Genomic DNA, 24566 nt, shown 5'->3' with positions numbered 1-24566 from the left:
CAGCTCACATGGACTGAAATGTTTTTCCCTGAAAAAGGTGTGTTGAAGTCTGCTATAGACTGAATGTTTGCAGCCCTGCACCTCCAATTCATATGTTCAAATTCTAACCCCCCAGTGTGATGGTATTAGAAAGTGGGGTCTTTGAGAGGTGCTTAGGTCCTGAGGATGGACCCTGAAGAGCTCCCTCACCCCTTCTGCCATGTGAAGAAAGCAGGAGGGGGCCGCCCCAGACACCAAATCTGTAGACACTTTGGTCTTGGACTTCCAGCCTCCAGAACTGTGAGAAATAAATGTCTGTCGTTTAAGCTGCCCAGTCGATGGTATTTTTGTTACAGCACCCTGAACAGCCAGAGACAAAGTCCTAACCCCCAGTACCCAAGAATGTGACCTTACTTGGAAATAGGGCCATTATCGATGTAATTAGTTAAGATGAAGTCAGACTGGAGTAGGGTGGGCTCCTAACTCAATACGACCGGCGTCCTGATAAGAAGACAGCCATGTGAAGACAGAGACATGTGGGGACAAAGGCGTGTGATGATGAAGGCAGAGACTGGAGTGTGCTGTGCGAGCCAGGAACGCCAGGAATTGACAGCGGCCCATTGTAAACTAAGAAGAGACAGGGAAGGATTCCCCTGCAGGTCTCGGGGGCAACATGGCCTTGTCAGTGGCTTGATTTTAAACTTCTAGCCTCTAGAACTGTGAGGCAATACATTCCTGTTGTTTTAAGGCACCCAGTTTGTGGTACTTTGTTACAGCAGCCCCAGCAGACTAACACAGCATCCAACAAGTATTAGTTCTGATCTCCTGTTTGCTCTTTCTGGGCTTCAGTCTACAACTCGGCACTATGGGCATGAACATTCATCAGGGGGACGCTGTGAGAACCCATTCTAAGCTACACATATTAATGGAACGTCATGTGCCAGGTCCCGATTATACTGAGACAGATAAATAAACCACGGTCTTGCCTAGAGCTACATAAATCTGTGAGAAGGTTTCTAGATAAATACAAAACGGGCCGCGGAAAGAAAAATCATGCCTCCGGCCAAGGCACCGACTTCAGCAGGTCTTCCAATCCCCCTCACCCCTGCCCTCAACCCATAAAACAGTGCTGAGCTCTGAAGGAGATGCAAAGTTAACAATCACTCCGACTTCAAAGTTTCCCCCCAGCTTCTGAGCTATAGATATTAAGTTTCATTAAGACATCGTTGTGGTAGAAAACAAACTTAATAATGGGCAGCTTTTTTTTTTTTTTTTCGGTACGCAGCTCTCTCACTGTTGTGGCCTCTCCCGTTGCGGAGCACAGGCTCCAGACGCGCAGGCTCAGCGGCCATGGCTCACGGGCCCAGCCGCTCCACGGCATGTGGGATCTTCCCAGACCGGGGCACGAACCCATGTCCCCTGCATCGGCAGGCGGACTTTCAACCACTGCGCCACCAGGGAAGTCCTGGGCAGCTCTTTTTCCATATGAATCAGCCAGCTGTGCAGGAATAAAAAATAGACCCAGCTCCCTCATCCCCTCTGGGGATGCCAGCATGGGCTCACTGTGCTGGTGCTATGACAGCAGCTCCCAGGAACCACCGCACTCTGCCAGGGCCTGGACTTCTGCGGCCTGGGGCATTTTTGTGGTCCCCCAAACTCCCTGTCTGTGAACACACTTTGGATTTGTCTCAGACCTGTCATACTCTCTGGACTAATACCAGTCTCAGCCACAGCTTGGCAAACCATCCCTGTCAGTGCCCACCTGTCCCTAGTGGGGGTGGCTTTCAGGAAGTGAAAGTGAAAGTGGCTTTCAGGAAGTCACTTTACCTGTCTGAGGTTCTATTTCCTCATCTACAAAAAACCCACAAAATACCAATCATGCTGAGATATTAAGAGGATGAAACAAGATTATCTATTTAAAGAGGCTCAGCTGGTACCTGACTTCTAATAAATATTCAATAACATTTATTATTTATTGAGTACCTAGGTATTGTTAAGTAATTATTTAGTAGTACTTAATTAATATAATGGTACTTTTTATTAACTAAGTAATTTTCATTATTATTTTCCCAGGGTGCTGTGATTTATCGTGGGACAGGCCACTGAAGGGCCTTGAAGCCAGCTGTCATCCTGGGACCCTGGGTCTTGGGATGAGAAACACAAAAGTAGCTCCTAACAGCCAGGAATGGCCTGGCCCTCACAGCTCAGCAGTGGCTTTCTCCTGTTGAATATAGACAATATTACACACCAACTTCAGACAGGAAACTCTGATCATAATGGACCTGGACAAAGGCAAGGCCACTCTGCAATCACATATGACCTTAGACAAAAACTGAAAATTGTCCAAACCACAAAATGACCAAAAAGCCGCCGCCCCCCACCATCCCGGCTGATGCGAGTAACTGCTGCTGCTTTTCCAATTACAACTTCAACCTCCCTTCATTCTTCTTGCCTTCTACATACGATTCTTTAAGACACCCGGGCACAGAATCACCCCTGCTTCCTGACAGTATCCAGAGCAAAGCTCCCCACTTCCTTGAACTCACCTGCCCCCCCAAATAACCTAATATACGGCCACATCCTGTACATCATTTCATACACCCTTTCCTGGGACACCCAATGAAGCCCCAGGATGTGTGTCCTCCCTCTTTGCAAAGAGTCAATAAACCCATCCTGGTTCAACTACAGGTGAGTTCCTGGTCATCTTTGGCTGGAAGGCCTAAAAGGGATTTGGATGTTGCCCTGCCCTAGCAGAGAGGGAGTATGGGACTTTTTCACACCTGACCACAGGTGAAGCTTTCTCCCCTAGCCTACTTTCTGTATCACATAGGCCCACTGGACCCACAGCCTCCAAGCTGCCTTTTGCCATTGGAAGTCCTGACAGCTGCGTTCCAGGATCGGTAGGCCTGAGAGGCCAGCGTGGTGAACGTTCTTCTTCCTGTGGTCCTGTCCCAGCTCTCCCTGGATGGGTGCTCAGAGCTGTAGGTCTTAGGAATCATTTCATTCAGTTGCCTCAGCAGGGCCAGGTTTCTTCTGCTGGTCCTCTGCCTGACGGCCATCCAGGGTCAGTGATGGCACTCACGTGGCACTCTGTGGGATACTGCCTAGCTATGTGTTTGTCTTCTCTACACCGTGAGCCCCTGGGGCCAGAGACTATGCCTGCTTCACCTCAGCATTCGTGCAGCACTAACACACTGCCTGCGACATGCTACTGAAAGGATGCACACGTGTCCATGGCACCTGTTCAGTCACTGAGCCTCACAACTTCCCTCCCCCCAACCTCAAACCATCAATACCACTGTAGACCAAGTAGCATTGTCCTGCTGTGAGATCATTTACCATGTTTTTCTTTTTCCTAAGAGCCATCATTTTATTTTCTCTTCTCTTTCATTACCAGCACCAGTAGTGAGCTTTCTGTATTAAGCAATTTCTTAATTTCTTTCTTTCTCAATAAAGTTTACAATCACTGTTAATGCCTGAAAGACGAAGCATAGAGAAAGGTCTACACAGCTGACCTGAGAGGTATACGCTGGGTGAGCGGCTAGGATTACTCACTAGTAAACAGGAGGGGAGGACCAGAGGCTTGTGCAGAGAAGAGTCAACACAGCAGCCTAAGATCCTTAGAAAGGGGTGCTTGCAAGGTTGGCTCTTGGCTGGCATCTGGAAACCTGGCTGGTAAACAGTTCCTTACCTGATATAGAACCTTCTCTAAATGAGAAGGGTGGCTTACTGTGCCTAGACTGTGTGGACAAATAATGAGGGCTTATGCTAAATACCTGCTTCCCTCTGAGAGTCTGGCATTTTAGCCTGTGCTGGGCAGAGGGTGCCTGTGTGACCAGCCCCCGATAAAATCTTTGGCCAAGGGGTCTCTCTTGAGCTTCCCTGCTGGACAGCACTTTTGTCATCACAGCTCACTGCTGGAGGAATCAAGCACATCCTGAGTGACTCTGCTAAGAGACAACGCTTGGCAGCTTGCACCTAGTTTCCCCTGGATTTCGCCCTGTGCATCTTTCCCCTTTGCTGGTTTGCTATTTATCCTTTTGCTATAATAAATATTAGCCATGAGTCCCACTATGTGCTGAGCCCTGTGAGTCCTCCCAGTGACTCACAGAGCCTTCAACACCCCTCGACACAGGCTTCAAGTTCGAAGGTCCACTGTCAGGGTTCAAAGACAGGATGGGGGCTCAGGTGCCCTGGGCCAAGGTGGCAATGTGATAATTCATGAAATGTCACGTATTGATGGGGTCATGAGCTCTGACATACTTCCTAAGTGTGAAGAATAACAGCCAAATGCCAAAGCAGACACTTGAAGAGCTTGTTAGATCCAGTTGGGGAAAAAAATGACACGATATTTTCTCCAACTAAAACGCATCTTTTAGCACTAGCTCTAGTGCTGAGGTAGGAAATTATTGAAAGTGGTGGATGCAGGTAGAAAGCGGGGTAAATCCTTTGGGCTTTAGCCACTTCTCTCCTTTTCCAACCATGTGAGGCCGCAGGGTGGGAGATGCCCAAGGAGCCTCGCTTGTCACATGCTAACTTCTGACTTAGCCGTTTGGTTCCTGTTTGCAGAGCCTCCTCTGCCTTTTCACAGCCCACTTCACACCCATGATGGCTCCTCTCTCCTCCCTCTGCCATCCATACAGCAGCTGGAATGGTCAACAAGTGTTTACAATTGTTTGTAATTTGTTTACACCACACTTTGGTTTGTTCCATATGATTATTTCCTTCCTGGGGGCATATTCAGGAGAGCAATTTGTTTTGTAGTTAAGGTCCTACAAAGTGAAGAGCGGCACGTTCACTTGGGAGCCAGGTTGCTGAGCGGTAGTGGAAAGAAAAGTCCTCTTTGGTGTCTTGAATATAAAGGGTTTGCCTATTTCTTTGAAGGAAAGTTTCTTCCAGAACAGAGAGCCTGGTCTGAGAGCCTTCTCACAGAGCCGACTGGGAGAAACTGGTCTGAGGAAAATCAGGCCTGTTGGAGTCTTTTCACACTTGACCTTGGCAACTGGGGAGCCAGCTTGGCAACTGGGGAGTCGGCTTTGACCAGCTGCCATATATTCAGGCATACCTCATTTGATTGCGCTTCCCAGGTATTTCATTTTTAAAAAATTGTGGCAGGTCTGTGGCAACCCTGCGTTGTCAGATAATGGTTAGCATTTTTTAGCCATAAAGTATTTTTTATTTAAGGTATGTATATAACTTTTTTTAGACATGATACTATTGCACACTTAATAGACTACAGTATAGTGTAAACATAACTTCTACATGCACTGGAAAACCAAAAAAAAAATTGTGTGCCTTGCTTTACTGCAATACTCTCTTATTTCGGTGGTCTGGAACCAAACCCACAGCACCTCTGAGGTCTGCCTGTAGTTGTGAACAGCAGTGCATGGGTGTGGGGTCAGAGAGACTTGGGGTTGAATCCCATCTCTGCCACTTTCCAGCTGTGTGATCTCAGAGCACCTTCAAATGATGATGAGACCTCTATCTCAAAGGTCGTTGCAAATGTTAAACAAAAAGTGAAAACACTTTGTGATTCACAGAATGCTGCACAATTGATAATAACAACACTATACGCTTATATAGCACTACCTAGGTGCCAGGCACTATCCTAGGTGCTGTAACTCTCTGAGCTCATTTAATTCATAACCATGCAATGAGGCAGTCAGCAGAATTATCCCCATTTTATAGGTGAGGACACTGAGGCACGGAGAGATTTAGAAACTTGCCTTGTGTAACACAAGGTAACACAGTTAATAAGTAGAAGAGCTGGGGTTCAAACCCAGGCAGTCTGGCTCCAGAGTCTGTGCTTATAAGTGTAAGTTGCGGGTTTTTTGGAGGGGATTTTGGCACCTTTTAAACCACAAAAGCATTGGTTGTCATTCACTCAAATTTTTGCATTCCTATTTCCATGAGGCAATGTGGTCAGGGGTAAGACCTTTGGATTCTAATTGCCCTGTGTTACGTATCAGCTTTGTGATCTCCTGGCTGGCAAGTGACTTAAGCTTTTGGGGCCTTAGTCAGCCTGGGGTACCCAGACCAGGTGGCCTAAATGGCAGAAATGTATTTTCTCACCGTTCTGGAGGGTGCCAGCATGGTCAGGTTCTGGTGAGGACTCTTCCTGGCTTGCAGACCGCTGCCTTCTTGCTGTGTTCACATATGGATTTTCCTCAGTGTATGTGCCTGGAGAAAGCAATCTCTCTCTTCCTCTTCCTGAGGCACTAATTCCATCAGGAGGGGCCCCCCATCCTCATAATCTTACCTAATAAGCTTAAATATCTCCCAAAGGCCCCATTTCCAAATAGCATCACATTAGGGGTGAGAGTTTCAACATAAGAATTTAGGGAGGGACACAATTCCATCCATTCAACATCCATAAAATGGGGGGAAAAAAACCCTCTATCTAATGGGCTGATGTCCTCATCTGAATCAGGGAAAGTACCTGCCACCTTTGACCACTCCCTGCTTAAACCCTTTTTGGGGGTTTCTTATGACCTTCACGGGAAAGGCTGAAGCCAGCAATTCAGAACCATCGTCTACCATGCTGGAACCCAGCTTTCCTCTCAGGCCTCAACTCTTAATTTCCATAGGCTCAGCCATGACAAACTTCTTGCTAATTCCCCAACAGTCCATACAGCCAGGAGTCAGACCTGAGGCTAGTTTAATGCTCCTTTCCTTCACCACTGCTGCACCCCATCATCAGAGGAAGTTGGGCCTGTAGCTTTGGGAAGAGTCTGGGGGAGGGTCTGGGCTTCTCTGAGGCCTCTTCCCTAAAGAGGTCTTTTGTGGGGTTTGCACTGAGCCTGGTTCCGGGGATCCTGTGGGTAATGACTGTCCCTCTCTGCCCGCTATGCTTCATGCCTCAAACCCATATGAACCCCCAGGAGCCCTTCCTCACACTTTGCTTCACATGTTTTCCTCCAGTCCAAAGTTAAAGGAAAGAAAGTCATTTCTATATTGTGGTCAGTCTGCCTGGGTTGATTAGTGTGAAATTAAATTTGTGGCAAGGATCCATGGGCTGGGGGAAGCCAAATTCATCTCGACACGCTGGCTGCATGTGGTACTCATACGTGTTTGCCCTGGGTTCCTCTCCAGTTGCCTTTGTGCTGATGGAGAGATTCAGCTGGTTACGTGAACCCAGATTAAGGCCCCTGTATCCTCCTGTCAGCGCATCCTGTTTGGGGTGCTTTTTCTGCTGCCTGTAGCTACTCAAGGGCTTATCAGTTACCCCAACAGCCATTTACATAGGAGGAAGCTGTGGGAGGGAAGGGGAGAGATGGCCAGGTCCTACAACCCAGGGATTCCAGCTCTGTCATTATATAAGCCGTGTGACCTTGGGCAAGTCCATCTGATCCTGGAGCCCAGCTTCTTTTAACTGAATCATGAGGCCCTGCCCAGAAATGCACTCATTCTCCATAAGGGGGCCCTAGAAATACTACGCCAATAGTTTTTAGACAAGACTATGACAGCATGAATCATGGAATCTTCAAACTGAGGGGTCCTTGAAGGAAAAGAATTAACATTCATCAGGTCCTGTTATGTGCCAAGTACCATCTTTTAAACTTATTATTTTTTTTAACTGAATTGCATAGTAAGAAATACATTGTAAGTGGCGACCCAGTACAGGTGCTGTGTGTAAAGTACAGCTAAAATAAAAATTCACAAAATAACACTGACTTCACTATGTTTGATGTACTCTATTCTATTCTGCTCCTCTCCCATCCATTCATTCCCATTATTTTAAATGATGGTGCGGAAACACAGCACTGATTTCAGGATCAGTTACAGCCCACAGCTGGGAAAAGGAAGCCCTGTATCTTTCATGTGCACACTTGCCTTTTGTGCTCCTTACAGCTTTAGGAGGTAGGCATGTGTTCATTCCCATGTTGCAGATGAAGAAACTGAGGCTCAGTGAGATCCAGTCATTCGCACAACATCACCCAATTCCTGAGTGGCTGAGTGGGGATTCTGAGTGTGACTCCAAGCCCATGCTGTTCCCAGTTACCTTGCTGCCTGAGAGTCCAATGATCCCATTTGGCTCAGGGGCAAACTGACGTCCAGAGAGGAGAAGTAACTTGCTCAAGGTCACACTGGGTCTGGTGATAGAGCCTAACACTGAAACCAGATTCATCCCCGGATTCCACACACCCCAGCACTGGAACTAGGCTCCTGTGGGCAGGAAGCTCCTTCCGCACCATGGGTTACTCTCTTTCTTCCCTGAAGTCATCCTGGATTATATGAAGTTGAAACCGGCCAAGAGCCACTCTCCCTGGACAAAGCTGAGCTTACAATAGGAAATAATGCCTTGCAAATGTCTTTTGGTAGGAAGTTTGTCATTGTGCACATCATTGCTTCCACTGGAACTGAAAGTCATGTTGGCTCAAATTAAAAGCGAAACTCTAGATCACTGTTACCTCTCAGCACACACAGCAGGTCCTAACCTAGTTTCACAAATGCAATCTATCTTAATTTAGCGTAGCTTTCCGGGTCTGTTTTTCCCTCCTCCCAGTTCAGAAGGAGGGTGTGCTTGTATTAGCACGTACTGCCCACCAGGGAGTGCTGCAGTGCGCACCAGTGGGGAGCGGATCTGGGATGTATTTAAAGTCTTCTTACAAGGAACTCACAAGAACAACAATATTAGTGGCTGTCAGATACCAGCTCCCAGATCACAGCAATTCCAGCAGAGGCGGTGCTATGGAGAGGAGGCCCCAGGTCAGACTTCACCAAGGCAGTTTGAGGCAGCTGAGCAGAAGGAAGGGCTGGACTTATGGACACAGAGAAGCCAAGATGATAACCAAAGAGATGGGACCAAGAGTCTCCTGGGGGCCGCATGACAAGGCTGGAAGCGGGAGTCAGGCAACAAGGTCAGAGATCCAGATGACCAGCAACTGGATGGAGGGAGTACGGTGTGAGGAACGGACAGGGGGTGTGGTTCATGACCAAGGCCATGAGCTTTGAGAGAGCCAGTGGGGAGCGGCATGGGACAGGCCAACGCTAAAGGACTCTGCAGCTGGGCTGAAGGAGCTGTGAGGCCAGGAGAAGGATCAGGTGTGAGCCCCCTCCCCTTAAGAGTACCTGGGACCCCATCTTGGTCACAGAACCTAAGAATACTGTGGTCTTCCTCACTGCTCACGAGGCCCTGGGGTGGAGCAGGGAAGGGCGGCTGGTTCCCCTCCCCAGGTACAGACCCCATCCTCACCACCTCCATGCACTGGTCCTGGCCTGAGCGCCCACCCCCTTTCCTGAATTACTGCAGTAGCCTCCTACTCAGACACAGCCCACTGGAGTTCAACACTGCTGCTTTCAGAATGACCCTGTCCAAGTATCAGTCAGACCCTGTCAGTCCCCAGCCCGGAGCCTCCTGTGATTCTCCCTGCAATGGCCTGCACGTGGGCCCTACCCCACGTGCCCTCTCTGGTCTCCTCCCCACTGCAGCCACACTGGCCTCCCTGATGTTCTGGAACAATCCAGACACCCTCCTGCCCCAAGGCCCCTGAACCCGCCCTTCCCTCTGCCGGGATGGCTTTTCCTCCGGAATTCCTCGCCACCAGCTCCCTCGCCTACCTCACGTGCCATCTTCTCAGTGAAGCCTCCTCTGGCTGCACCCCCAGTCCCACCCTGCATTCCCTATCCCCTCTCCTGTAACACTTAACATCTTGAAACATCCTATATAATGTAGTTTTTAAACCTGTTGATCAGTCTCCCCACTGATGAGGGGGCAGTTTTGTCTGTCTGGATCAGGCTGGAACCCCAATACCTAAAACAGTAGGTGCTCAACAAACAGCTGTTAAATGACAGAGGATCTGCCTAACTCTCCAACTTTCCCTCCCAGCACACTCTGCCCCCATATCCCCAGTCACACCCGATGTTCCAGCCTCATGGGACACACCTGACATTTGTCCTCCTCCATGCCTTCATCCACAGAGAATGCCCTTTCTTCCCCCTCCTTACCTGGTAGAATCCCTCCCATCCCTCAAAGCCCAGGGACCAGCACTTCTTCCATAAAACCTTCTCAGAAACCTACTAGTTGGACTTTTTCCCTTAAACCTCTACAATGTCTACTTTAAATGTCTTCTCTCCAGCATGTCACAATTAGAGAGTGACCTGGTATCATCTCTAGGGTCCTGAGTAGCTCTAACAGGTTACAGATTCAATTTCTCTTCCAGCAGTTTCTAACAGTGACAAAGAAGTTTACCTTCTGGATACAGCAAGAATCATCTCTCAGGTTGTGTATATTTTATTAGCATTGAGCTAATGAAAACATGTTTCTGTAAAACAGAACAGACTGCAGAGTGCACTGGTCAAGAAAGATAACAGTGGAGTGAGGCAGATCTGGATTCAAACCCTGGCTCTGCCGTTTACTAGCTGTGCCACTGTTAGCAAGTCACCTAACCTCTCTAAATCGTAGTTTTCTTGACTAAGAGAACTAGGAAATGGGGAAAGGTTAAGAATCAATGCGTTTTTTATCTCTAAGGTTCCTTCTAGCTCCCAGATTCTCAGATGCTCTGAATGTACTCGGCCCTCCTCAATCCTTTTTGGAACTTGGGGGCTTACAGTCCTCATTTTGTGGATAACTCTGTCCAGTAAGAGACTCTAATTCCCTGAAAACATCAGGTACTTCTGCAGTATGGGAGGGAGTGTGAGCCTGCTTATGGGCCAGAAGGGTAGTCAAATATAGGGGTATAATCCCTACCCCAGCTGAACGAACCCAGCTTCCTGTCCTAGAGGAGGGAGACTTGTATCCAATGGCTGAGTAGCTACAGTACTCTGGCCACTCAGGGAATTAATGAGAGCTTTTCTTACAGATTTTTAAAACTAAATCTCGCGAGCATGGGGCCAGGGAGGGTAGAGGATAAATGGAGTTAAATTGGTAATGAGCTGCTTTCTCACTGTGCTTGAAGATGCTCACCTAATCTACAGACTCTCAATAAACAATTTGGCTGCTTAATTAGGTTAACCAGTAATTTCCCTTTTGATACCCAGGCTGCTTGATAATTTGGGTGTAACTGTGATTGTTTCGTTGTTTCTTTTCTAAGTGAATTTCTCAATTTGCCTCTGGGATTAGAGCTCAGGAGTAAATTCTCACTATTCCCCAGACCCACCACACCTCTCAATGCCTCCAAACCTTGGCTCCAGCAACCTGCCTCTACTGGGAATGCCTCTCTCAGATCCCTCATGCTCAGTGCAATCCTACTCGGCTGGCCTTCAAACTCTGGTGCACAATGTGAGTGGAACGAAGGAATGAGCCTTTGCACCCTCAGGGGAAAACGAATGGCTCCTTCTACTGTCACCCCACAGCTCTTTAAACAATATTAATAGCTAAAACCCTTTTAACCGTTTTTAAGCACACGATTCAACGGCATTAAGTGCATTCACATTGCTGTGCAATCATCACCGCTATCCATCTCCACAAATTTTCCATCATCCCAAACTGATACTTGATACCCATTAAACACAAACTCCCCATTTCCCTTCTCCCAGCCCTGGGTAAGCACTGGCACACTGTTTTAGGAATGAGGAAACTGTGGCATAGAGAGGTGAGGTGACTTGCTCAAGGTTTCAGAACTGGGACATGGTCCAGGATTTGAGACCAAGTCTCCTCACCAGATCTGGAACCAGCTCTTTCCACCCTGCCACACTGCCTGCTAAACCTCCACCACAGACAGGGCTGCAAGGTTGTCATAGCTCCACCTCCCCTGCTATTCACCTAGATTCTTGATTCTAGAATGATGCCTGGTCCACTGAAGGAGCTCAGCATAGCTACAGAACAAATCACAGAACGAATCTACAAAACAGACACTGTGTCCACCTGACCCCATGGTTGGAAATGGAGCTCACATTGCAACCTCTGTTTTCTAAAAAACACTTAGAGGATGCCAAGTGTGTGCCTGGCATGATGCCAGCTCCTGCTTGCTGTGGCTCCACCAGCAGGAGAGGCCTGAGGGCCGGCTCCGCCTGATGCCCCTGAGGGGAAAGATTTGTGTTTACATTACCCCGTCAATTCTGTATTTATTTTGGATATTAAGCAGTGACATAAAAGCTGCTGACATTAAACTTCGGGGGCAGAAATTGGCTTTAATGGACCCCATAAAAAGTTATTATTGATGGCAGCTGCATGCAGCTTCACCATGACCTCAGCAAAAGCCTCCACCACTATCAATACTGTTGACAATTACTATTGACTAATGCAAGGCCGGATGTGGAGGCAGAGTCGATGTTCCTGTGGCTGGAAGTTGCTGGGGGTCATGCTTTGGTGTCCTCAACTGCTGATTCCAAAAGAGGCGGGCAGAGGGCTCAAACTATAGCATCAGAGAGACCTGAGTTCAAATCCAAGCTTTGCCGACTCTGGCAAGTCAGTTGACCTTTTGGGAGCCTCAGTTTTCCCATCTGGGAAATGGGAGTGCCACGGTGCTGTCATGAGGGTTGAAGGCAATGACCCTTGTGCAGCAGCTTGACATGAAAGGTCCTCAGCATGGCCTCCCCCTGCTCCTGAAACTGGCCGTAATGCGATGTGTTGGCTGATATGTCCAATGGAGTTAAGCCCTGTTCTGATGGTAAGATCAGAGTTCTCATCACAGATAAAAGAGAGAACTGGGCTCAGGGGGATGAATGCGAGAGAAAGAGACGAGGGCAGGGGAGAAAGATGTGAGAGCGGAAGGGGCAGGAAGAAGAGGGGGGAAGCCGGGAAAGAACAGAGACTTCTGCATAGAGCCTGGCTCCAGCTCAGCTAGGTACACGGCCGCCGCACGCCCTTCACCTCTGAGCCCCAGTCCTCAGCTGTAAGTTCTGGTTGACAACAAAGCTGTCAACCTCCTTCGGTGGATAAAGGGGAGCCATCCCTATGGCTCCTTCACTGCCAGGATGTTACTGTCATTATTTAGACTCCAGTATAGCAAAGCCACTAATATAATTTTCCAGCCTGAAGCAAGTGGACAGGTGCAGGATGTCTGAGTTTGGAAGTCCAGGCCTGGAAGGGATGAGGCGGCCAGGGAGGAGCTCTTTGTTAGATCCACCTGCCCACCTCCTTTGCGTGCCCATCTTCCGTGAGCACACTGAGACTTAGAGTGCTGTGGCCCAATGCCGAAATGCATGATCAGAATGAGAGGGTGGTGTGGCCAGGGAAGCAGGCAACCATCTCCCTGTCCCTGTTATCAGAGCCTGAAGCTCTCCAGGCTCACCGACTATGTCGTTATCACCCAACAGAGGCTTAATTCAGCTCTCAGGGAATATACAATAAAGTGGGTGGTGTGTGCCTCACTCTGTCATGATTTTATGGAAAAATGATCATTTGTCACCATGGCAAGAAGCCTTCAAACGAACAAACAACCCAAGTACTTTGCTGCAGAGGAAATTCACTATGATTAGGGCCACAAGGGTAAAGGTTTTAGAATCATACAGGCCTGAGTTCAAATCTCGTCTCGCTAGCTATGTGACCTACACAGGTTTCTTAACCTCTCTGGGCTACAGATTCCTTATCCTGTACCGTGAGGGTAATAAAACCTATCTCAAGGTGTTGTAGAGGGAGTAAATGAGATCATACAGCTAAGCACTTAGCACTGGGCACGGGGGTCTAATAATCAGTAGCAGGTATTAACTAGTATTGTTGTTATTACTATCATGTTCCTCTTGTGCACCTTCACCTTAATGTAAGGACTTCGAATCACAGAATCCTAGATCTAGAAGGGCCTACAGGTGATTCAGCTCACTTATTCTCCAGAAGTGTTCACTGGAACCCTGGTCCCATTGCATGCTCTGAGAATAAAGGGTTTTTTATTCTCAGATCAATTTGGGGGATGCTGCATATAACCCTCCTTGCTAATATCTCCGTTAGCATGCATATTAACGTATTAAAGGCTCTGAGAAGTCCTGCAGTAAGGAAACTGGTTTAAATTCCTTTAACTCAGTGTTTCCTACATTATCTGACCACAGAGCACTCCCCTCCACCCCTCTTCCATCTAAGAACTATTAATATTCTCAGAATACAAGGAATGCTGATTTCATTAAAACTAATTTTACAGATGAGGAAACTGAGGTCCAGAGAAGGGATCTAACTTATCCAATGCTACACCCCAGGTCAGTGATGGCACTGAGGCTTCCTGCCTCCCAGTTAGACACCATTTTCTCTGCACTGGCCTCGCACATCAAATTCAGCGTGTAGTGCAGGAGAGAAGGGGGCTGCTGGCTGGGCTTGGGCCTAGGAGGCGGGAAGGTGGATGAGGGAGTGTGGATGGCTCCCCACTGCACAGAGGGGAACCCCTTCAGCTGCTGAGGTCATTGACCCCCTCCCAGGGCTGGTGGAGTGTCAGGGGAGGGTGACACTGCCAAGCTGGTATTTGGGACCTGCTGCTCCTCCACCCCTCAAACAGGTGCGTCCCTAGGAAAAACTCCGAGTTCTCTAGCAGCAGTGGTGGAACAAATAGTTGCAATTCTGCTGCACCTGACTTTTTTAGGAGATGGATTTCTCCACCTGACCCTGACCTTACCTAGTCTCCTGCCTGATCCCAAATCTGGGATCGTGTCGTGCATAACCCACTGGAGCATCCTTTCCAGAGACTAACCCACCTAAGCCTTCACCTCTGACCTGGTGTCTCCACAGACGCCCCCCGCCACCCCTAAACCACTTCTCCAATTCCCCCCACATCCTGGGGAGGAATCAAAGGATCCTGCATTTACAGCTGGAAACCAGTAGGGGGCACTGGTACCTGGCTTGGTTCTTCCAGTTCTCGTTCAGACTGCCATCCCCACGTCCCCCTGCCCACCTCTGGTGTGGCAGGGCCAGCAGACCCCCTCACTGCACCTCTGGGAAACAAAGCCCTCCCCCGGGCAGAGGGGCCGTCCTGGTCTCTGCCACCCTCCCTAAGTCTTTGCTGCTGGACTCCAGCAGGACCCTCCTTCCTCCACGTGGGCCTCATCCACAAGCTGCCCAGAGACTGTGGGCACAAGATGCCACAGAAAGGGAAACTCCCTCAGCGGGTGGCCCACTGCAGGGCTGCATCTATCTCAGGGCCCCTCAGAGATCTGCCAGCAAGGTCCGAGAGTGAAGAGGAATATCCTGAAACGCGGCTCCCTTTCCTTCCCCACAAAAAAGGAGATGTGTGAATAACGTGTCCTCTTTTTCTCCCACAGCATCTCTCCAGACTTGGAAGAGAGCTACAGAGATGAGAGTGGAATAGAGTCCAGAGACAGCACTTCCTCCAATCTGCAGATGAGATCATGGGAAAGCTGGGGTAAAAACACGAGTTTTAAGTTACTCCAGCATGACAGTTTTCGTGGGAAAGCTATCCTCTGATCAGCGTAAGACACTGGGGTGGGGCAGCACGCGTGACGGGCGCCCAGGGTGGTTGGGTCCCTGGAGGCTGGAGGCTGCGTGAGCAGAGTTCTGCAGGACCAGGCATGGTGACCGCCAGAGAGGATGAGCTGCAGGGGATGGGCTTCCACTCTCCTCCGGCCCGTCTGCTCCCACCCGCACAGGCACCTTGTAAGCAGTAACCCTGCCCTATTCGGCACCCCTCTCATCTGGAATGAGGCAACCCGTCTCCGGCCTGTCACCCACGGGCGGGGATTTCACGCGACCCTGCGAGAGGCTCTGCCTTTTGACGACGGAGAGCAAAGCAATTTTCCACCGACTTCACCGGAGCCCCAAGGGATGCAGCAGAAGATCAATACTGTGACTAAAACCCCGGCCCCATAACCCAGGCGCCCGGCACAGGCCAGGCGGGCCACTCACCCGTCTCCGCGTTCTCGTGCTCCGTGTCGGTGAGCGTGAGGTTGGAGTTGGCCCGGCTGGACAGGCAGGAGCTGCGCCCCGACCGTGTGCTGCGGCCCCACAGCTGCACGGGGTGCTCGGGGGACAGCACAGTGTCGGCCTCCAGGTCGGCCTCGGAGCCGGCTCCCATGGAGTAGCCACAGTGGGGGAGGCCGATGTCTGTCCGGTACAGGGTCCCGTGCGGGGGCGTCACCTCCCCCAGGCCCAGCTCACGCAGGGTGAAGTTGGTGCCTAGGAGGGAAGGCAGGGGAGCGGGATCAGGGCGTGAGGGGGCGCATCTCCCCACCAGAAGCCCGGCCCCTACCCTAGGACTCACTCTTGTCCTTTGAGCTCACTGTGATGTTCGATGCCCGGGCCTTTCCTTTGCACCCTCTCCACCAGCCCGAACCCTCCACCCCTTTATGGAGGGCCCAATACAAATGGCCCCTCGTCTGAGAAGCCTCCCCCCATCCTGCACCCTGTGTGGGAGTCACTGCTTCTTCCTCCGAGCTGCCTCTGAGAGTCCTCGGCCCTGGTCATCCTGCAGAGCAGAACTGCGTAAGAGCCTGGGTCCTCTGCTTGAGATGGCTCCACGGGGGCAGGGACTGTGTCCCGTTCATTCCTAAATCCCCGGGCCTAGAAGGCAACCCCGTACCCAGTAGGGGCTCAGTACATGTCTGCTAGATTGGACGGAGAGCTTCAGCTCTCCTCTTCCAGCCCAGGGAGGGCCTGCCAGCAAGGGGGGCTCCTGAGCAGGGCAGAAGCCTGGTCCATGAAATGCCAATGGTTCCCTGGGACCAGACGTTCCTTTCCAGCCAGGTCAGGAAAGCTTGGAGCAGGAAAGTGAAGAAGATGGTGACTGGCTGAGAAAAGTGGGCCTTGCACAAGGAGGTCAGCTCTGCCTTCTGTTTCCTCACACCAGGTGGGCTGTGACAGGAACCAGCAGCCTCTGGGGTAACCCAGGGAGCCAAGCACACAGCCGAGGCTGGGCTGCTGACAGGTCTCTCGAGGCCCCGGGAAAGCCCGGCTGTGCCCACGACAGAGGCCGGGAAGACACGGGTGAGGGAAGTTCACTCAGGGATCAGTGTTTGAGGGACAAAGGGGATACTACTGACTTCCATGGGAAACACAGCCTCCACAGTACCCAGTGTTTACTCAGGAACAGCTTCTTCCATATTTTTAACATTCCCATGAGTGTTTGGGGGGATGAGGAAGACGGGTAGACGAAGGCGCTAAGGATCATATTCCAGTTAAACCACCGATCTAGGAAATGGACTTACAACCAGGCAGCACCACATTTAACCCAATCCAAGCTGCCGTCGGGTACTAATCTACAGCAACGAGCAGGGCGTGGTGCCTGACCTCACAGAGCTCACAGTCAAGTGGGGGACACACAGCCCAGGCCATGATGAAGGGCTAAAGCCCAAAGTGGGGGGATCCACGGAGACTGTCCTGGGAGCACAGAGGCAGAGGGTGGGGTATCAGGGTGGGAGCTCAGAGGAGAGGTCTGTGGATGAGAGTGAGCGGAGTAAGAAGAGAGAAGAGGCAGATGCCCATGCTTTGAAGGATCCCGCAACCAGGGTCAGGACTGAAGAGGACAAGCCTGCAAAGGAAGGAAGAAGGAACTTCCAGTGAGGCAGGAGGGGAGCCCCCAGGGATGGGCTCCTCTCCCAGTCGTGTGCATCGCTCTTAACCAGGAACCCCTGTGCCTCCCGGGGTCCTAGTCAGCTCCGTGTCCAGCCTGGCACAGAGTAAGTGCTCAGCGAAAGGTAGTTAAATAATCAGACAGACACACTCTGGTAGCACTCTGGAGGATGGATAAAGGGAGAGGGAAGGTGGGAGGAGAGAACTCGGCTACCCTCACAGGATTTTTGAGGCTCCAGGGAGGTAATGGGAGAGAGAGAACTTTGTAAGCTGCAGTGCCCATGCCTGCCTATGAGCTGAGAATGCTTCTCATTTGTTATTTATGAAGATAAGAGGGGCTCCCTTTGGAGCCTCACGCGCTAGGATGGCATCCAGGCCAACCTGGGCCTGGCAGGGCTCACCATTTGTCCCCTCCCCTCACTGAGACCCAGAGATGACAATCAGTAGCAGGCAGCATTTCTGAAGCACCTGCTCTGTGCAAGTGTCAAGTGCTCTATTTCCAGTCCTCATCAATCCTCCCCACCACCTTTCAATTAGGAGGCATGGCTGTGATCCCATTGCCCAGGTGAAGACACTGAGGGCAGTAAAAATGGCAGAGCCAGAATTCACATCAGGTCTGCCTGATGTCAGAGTTTGAGCTGTTGACCACAAATGGGAAAGAGCTGAAGACCCCTCGTCTTTAAAGCAGGAGAGGCAGCCTTGTTAACAGGTCAGCTTTCCTGCGGGTCCAGGCCTAGCGGGAGAGGCATGGCATCATCGCACTTACCTCGCAACGCGTCATCTCATTACTCCTCAGGACAATTCAGTACAGTAGCGAGTACTCATGGCCACCTAACAGGAGAGGCTCAGAGGCGAGCCGGTGGCGGTCAGAACTCAGCTCCTAACCACCTCATTACGCCCACGAAGAGGGTGAGCATGAAAACGAACTAAGAACGAACTACAGGGCAGGCTCGGAGCAGATCTAGGTGCCAAACTAGCGGAGTGCTGGTGCGGAAGGGCGCCCTCCACCTCGCTGGGCTCCAGTCGCTGCTCAAGCCCGCCCCGGTGGGGGGGAGGTACACCAGTGCGCAGGCGCGCCTCAAGCCCCGCCCCGGCCGCCCTCACCTGCCCGGCAGAACTCCTCGGCCTCTTGCGGCACCATGTCTTTGACGCGGCTGCCGTAGGCGAGGCGGGCGTCCTGGTCGTAGGCCTTGAGGGTCTCGCTGGAGCTGTAGGATTTCTGCGGGGCCTTGCCCTCCTCGCTGTCGGCGGACGAGCTGGTGTAGCGGCGCTCGGCGTCGCGGCGCCGGGTCAGCGAGCGGTACGGCTTCCTTTCCTTCACGTCCATGGCCTCCGGCCGGCGCTCCTCCACATCCACGAACAGGGTCCTCGCCGCACTCAGGGCCGAGTGGTCTGGAGCCCGAGAAACCAAAGAAAGGGCGTCAGTTCCGGCCCCAGGGGGCAAAGGCAATCCCCGGGTCCATCCCGGACCTCGATTCACCCCGCAGCGCTGTGGACAAGGGGCCTCAGGCTCTGGAGGTGAGGGCGTCGCTCCACGGCCACGCAGCCGTAAGTAGCACAAGGGGACTTGCACCCAAGGCATGTAATGATGAATCCTTTCTCTTCCTGCTACACGACCGACCTATCTCCCCTGTGGAGATGCCCTCAGCCTCTCCTTCAGTGATGCCTGTCAAGGAAGCTGACAACAAAGGCCAGAGGGCACTAGTTTTCCCGATCCTGCTATAGATGCGAATCACGTGTGTGTTCCCATCAGGCCTCCGGCTGGGACAAGGCCTCACACAGAACAGGGGCTCTTTAGGAATTTGTGAAATGAACGACTATATTCAGGCACTGGGGTAAGCGCTTTGCATATATTATCTCATTCAATTGTCACACGTCCTGAGATATTATTACTATCTCCAACCTTTTCTGGAAATGAGCCAAGGTATAAACAACCAATCCACAGTTATCACCACCAGATAATTAAATAATCACCTGCTTATTGTCTGTTTTCTTGCACTCATATTTAAGCACCATGAGAGCAGGGGCCTTACCTGTTCTGCTCACTCCTGATCTGTTGCACCTAAAGTGAAGCCTGGTGCCTCCAATGCATATTTAATTAAACAGCCAACCAGTCTCCATCTGACAGATGAGAAAACTGAGGTTCCAAACCTCCCTCAAGGTGACTCAGGTGGTAAGTATCAAAGTCAGGATCTGAAACCAGGTCTGTTTGGCTCTAAAGTCCGAGTTTTTCCTATTTTATTATGCTCCCTGAGTCCCCTCCCTCCCACCACACAGAAGTGTCCTTCAGGCTGGGCCTGGACTACCATGCTGATCAGAGAACTCCTTCACCTCCAGACTCATCCATCTCATTGGCGGCACCATCGGCACCTGGGGAAGCCGCAGCACCTGCTGCATATGTTGGGTTTGCCAGGCTGTGTGGCTGGTAGGAAGCTCCTAATCTCCCTTTCTCCTCTTTTCCCCATCTTGACCCTTTTGCCCTAGGCCGACACATTTTTTGAAGCTGTTATGACACCGTCTTTCTCTTTCCAAATGTCTTCCTTTGGCTCTGGGGTAGCAAACGTAGCCCCCTACGAGAGCCAGGAGGTCAGCACAGGAGGAAAGCAGGATATCCTGCACAGAGGATGATGAGCACTCTTTCCTGAAACATACAGCCTTCTCAGTGCTTTCACTGTTCCACGTTCCAGAGCAACATGGGTATACAAAACCTTCTACTGCGTCACTGTCCTATTAGAGAAACAACAGAGCAAGAGCTGTCATCAAGGAGTCTCAGTGCCCAGGGTGGGGCCGCTGACCAGCAAAGAGGGCGGGCCTGTCCAACGGGGCAGTGGGTGTTCAGTGCCTACCAATGCTGTGACATAGGAGTGTAGGGGGTCTTGTGAATTTTTATGACAAGCTGGAAATTTGGACTTGGATGTAAAATGTATGATTTTTAAATGTAATCCATTATTACATGTAGGCCAAATTAAACACACTGATGGGTCGGTTTTGTTCTGAGGGCTAGCGATTTCCGAGTTCTGCCTTTGATCGCGGACATCGAAGGTATCAGTATCCCTGTGGCCTGAGGATGCTCTCTTCTCTCCCAAGAGGGAAGAACCACCTCTTAGGTGGTTCTGAGGATGAAATGAGTTAATACATGTCCCTGGTACATATGATCCCTGATACACAATGGGTGCTGAATACATGTTCGCCATTATTATCATCAGAAAAAAACCACCTTTTATTTTTAAAAGGCATACTTTGGAAGGCTCCAGTTAGATGTGAGTTATAACTGGAGAAGGAACGTTCTCTCAAACATATGTTAATAAGTCTGAGACACATTTTAGGCTGTTAAATTGGTGGATGACTATGTCTCTTACCAGTGTGTACCTGTTGACTGAAGACATTGGCTTCAAGGCAGAGGCTCAGTAATTGCAAATTAAGAACACAGTCCCCAAACTCATGTCTTCCCTATTACAAAGCAGAGGCAAGGAGAACATTTGCCTTGCTCTCATTTCCTTTTCAGTCTTAATATAGTAATTCAGTAAATATTTACTTTTTTTCAACAGATGGGAGATCAGTCATGGTTCACACTCAAATTGGCATTTTTTTAAAGTTTTTTTTTTTGATGTGGACCATTTTTAAAGTCTTTATTGAATTTGTTACAATATTGCTTCTATTTTATGTTTTGGTTTTTTGGCCATGAGGCATGTGGCATCTTAGCTCCCTGACCAGGGATCGAACCTGCACCTCCTGCATTGGAAGGCGAAGTCTTAACCACTGGACCGCCGGGGAAGTCCCTCAAATTGGCATTTAATTGAGAGAAAAAGAAGAGGTCGGGATGAAAGAAGTGACAGTGGAGAAAAGCTCCTCTTGGAGCAAAGGTCTGCAGCATAGCGATGCTGAGACCCTGGATGGGAGGAGCAGTGCCGGGAAGGGCGCCAGAAGCACCCGCACACGTCCATGCCTACACAAGTCAGTCCCTGCTTACCCTGCTGACCTCCGGGTTCCCCACCTGCCCGTTCCTGATCCTCCTCTGCTTCCTCTCACTGCCCACAGAACAACCCACCACCCCAACTCGACTCTCACGGACGCACACCCCTATTGCCTGCTGAAACTGTTCGCCAGGTAAGCCCCGAGCACACAAATATGCCTTTGCAGAGGAGTTCATTTCCACACCCATTACAGACCAGTCTCGCGCTGGGACTGGGGCCCAGAGATGAGCAGGACACAAGCCTTGTGGGGGCAGCTACCGCCTCTGGGGTGTCAGCCATAGGGGCCATCAATGATGAGTGCTTTGATAAAGCATGAACCGTAGTTGTATAACTTTCTCCTTATGCTGACATGGGGGTCATTTCTGGTCTATCTGCGAGGAAGGAGAGTGGGCTCTGGCCAAGAGAAGGGAAGAATCATGTCTGCATAGGGTGCTGTGGCTGGTGCTTCCCACACAGACCCACGAGAACTCTAGTTACTTTTTTTTTTTTGGCCACGCCTCACAGCATGTGGGCTCTTAGTTCCCTGACCAGGGATTGAACCCTCACCCCTCGCAATGGAAGCATGGAGTCTTAACCACTGGACCGCCAGGGAAGTGCCCTAATTACTTCTCATTTTAGAGAGCTGACTCAATGAGGCAGTTGGTTGATAAGTTCACACAGCCAGCGAGCCAGTGATTCTAAAATCCACTTTTCTTCTTTTACATGGAGCTGGTTCAGATGGATCTGGAAGGTTTGAACAGGTCTGTTAATGTGGGGAAGCCTGGAGACACATGGTGGTGATAGGAAGAGAGGCAGTGACAATACAATGACTGTTTTTTGTTTTTAATTTTATTTATTTATTTATTTTTGGCTGCATTGGGTCTTCACTGCACTGCGTAGGCTTCTCATTGCAGTGGCTTCTCTTGTTGCAGAGCACGGGCTCTAGGTACGTGGGCTTCAGTAGTTGCGGCTCACAGGCTCTAGAGCACAGGCTCAGTAGTTGTGGTGCACGGGCTTAGTTGCTCCGTGGCATGTGGGATCTTCCCGGACCAGGGATGGAACCCGTGTCCTCTGCATTGGCAGGTGGATTCTTAACCACCGCACCACAAGGGAAGTCCCAAAATGGCTGTTAATTTATACCTACTCATGCTGGGAACTTTGTACATGTTGTTTCTAATCCCTACAACAACTAGGCAGGTTCGATATTATCCTCTTACTTTATGTTTTCTCTTATTTACTCTTATTTTATAAATGAGATAACAAGCTCAAAGAGATTAAGTGATTTGCTCTAAATCACATGGCTTCCAAATATCAGGGTCTAGATTTGAATCAGAAGAAAATGTTTAAACCTGAAGAAAGGTATTACACACACCTAGTACCAGAGGTTAATTCATTCGGTAAAGAATTGCTAAGGACTCTTCTCTCCTAACTGTGGTGGAAGCTGCATGAAGGCAAGACATGAGGTTCCCTTGTGCCCTCCCCTCTTCTCCGCCTGTTCCCCCTTCCCTGCCTCCCCCCAACACTGACTTCCTACCCTGCTTTCCAAGCCTTGTGTGAGGCTTAGGTGGACAAGACAAATGAGCTTCTTACTCCTTGGAGCTTCTAGACAGTGGGCAAGTCAGACAGGGAGAGAGGCAGGGGAAGGACACCAGAGTGGCCGCTAACCTAGGTCAGGTGGGCCAAAGGTGGAGAGATGATTAAGGGACCACTGCTCAGAGAAAGTGACATCTAAACCATGACCAAAGAAAGTCAAGGAAAAGTGAGACAGGCCAGATGGTTTTGAGGTAAGGAGAGAAAAGAAGTCTAGATCTGTGACTTCCCCGTTTTCTCTCACCTACAGTAAACATTTATTTCACACACATAAATCTACAAAGCTCTAACTAAAACAAAAATTTTAAAAACCATGCCTAACCTTTCCTCAAGGGTGGAATCTGATATTTTCTATCTTATTCTATTTGACTAAAAGAGAATTATGGATGGATTACCAACCTACAGTTTGAAAAAGACCATTCTAGGTCACAACCTGCATGAAAGTGGGAGGGGTGAGGGAGTCTGGGAACAGACAGAATCCAAACTTCAGTGAGGGAAAGAGGTCTAAGATCAAGCTTGAGAGGTGAGGAGTGAGCAGCCTGGTAGAAAAAATAAAAAGGCACTTCCGTGAATGATGATAACACAAGTGGACAGTAAAATGTGAAAGTGCAGGTGGCAGAAAGCCTGGATCTGGCGATCCCAGGGGAGCATGTCCTCTAGCTGGTTTTCTGGCGCCGGGAGCTGGCCTGGAAGAAAGACAAGGAGGATGTGGGACTCGGGGAGAGAAGAGGAGATGGGGAAACAAAGCTTTTGGTGTTTGGGAGAAACTCAAAATGCCAACTTGGGCCCTTTACATGGGCTCTTAGTTCCCTGACCAGGGATTGAACCCTCACCCCTTGCAATGGAAGCATTGAGTCTTAACCACTGGACCACCAGGGAAGTGCCCTACATATTTATGAGAGGCAGGGGCCTGGAGCATTCACAAGGAGACGTCATCAGACCTACAGACCCGCCGAGGACCCTTTGCCCCTGCCAAAGCCTCAGGGAAACGGGGGCTGTTACAACCCTGGACTTCCTCGCAACCTCGGAAATGACCAGAGACAAGCCAGGAAATTGACTGAATTCCTACTGGACTAAAGTTTTATAAGTTTTCCTTAACATAAGCACATGGTGATATTTTCAGTTCTTAGTGTGTCAAAAGAGGGCTCATAAATATTTGAGCTAAAATGTGTTCTGCAAGATATAAGTCCTAGGCAGTATCTGTGTGTGTATGTGTGCATAAAGTCATCATAATTTTTTACTTTCCTCAGTCCTTCAAAGTTTGCTCTTGCAAGTCCTTTGTTCACAACTCCAGTGTGATATGAAGGGGAATGCCAGGGAGAGAGGCACCTAGTCTGTGCCAGGTACTGTGCTGGGCTATGAACAAACCCAGGAGGTAGGCACCGTATCCCCACCTTACAGATTTGGAAACTGAGCCTCAGAGAAACAAAGGGATGCCCGAGTTCACACAAAATGCCAAGGCTGGAATCTGATTGCTCTCTTTTCCCTGTGGTAGCCCCCAGAGCACGTTTCCCTGATCTGTCACATTGGGGAATCCTTTGCCTTTTAAAATGGTAAGAGAGTGATTATAATAAGGGTGGCTAAAGGCAAGGTCTTTACATGCATTACCTCGTTTAACCCTCACCAGGCCCTTGAACCATTCTCATTTGATAGATGAA

At 50.0% G+C, this 24566-nt stretch overlaps 1 protein-coding gene across 4 annotated transcripts in view; it reads right to left on the bottom strand.

Moving 5' to 3' along the window:
• The window catches only part of TENM4 (teneurin transmembrane protein 4), a gene marked incomplete at its 5' end in the record, with an annotated part of 383392 nt that extends 364685 nt beyond the window's left edge, over positions 1-18707 (bottom strand). For 3 of the 4 annotated variants that reach the window (XM_079707561.1, XM_079707562.1, XM_079707563.1), the window contains 2 exons: positions 15704-15973; positions 18470-18707. In XM_079707561.1, coding sequence (XP_079563687.1) covers positions 15704-15973; positions 18470-18692 — 493 coding nt within the window. The remainder of the gene's footprint in view (positions 1-15703; positions 15974-18469) is intronic. The other variant, XM_079707560.1, reaches the window with a different exon arrangement.
• Between the last annotated feature and the right edge of the window lie 5859 nt (positions 18708-24566).

Source organism: Hyperoodon ampullatus, assembly GCF_949752795.1.
Source record: "Hyperoodon ampullatus genome assembly, chromosome: 7".
NCBI classification, from domain to species: domain Eukaryota; kingdom Metazoa; phylum Chordata; class Mammalia; order Artiodactyla; family Ziphiidae; genus Hyperoodon; species Hyperoodon ampullatus.
The sequence above is the reverse complement of the archived record's forward strand: the minus strand, read 5'-3'. Positions and strand labels throughout refer to the sequence as shown.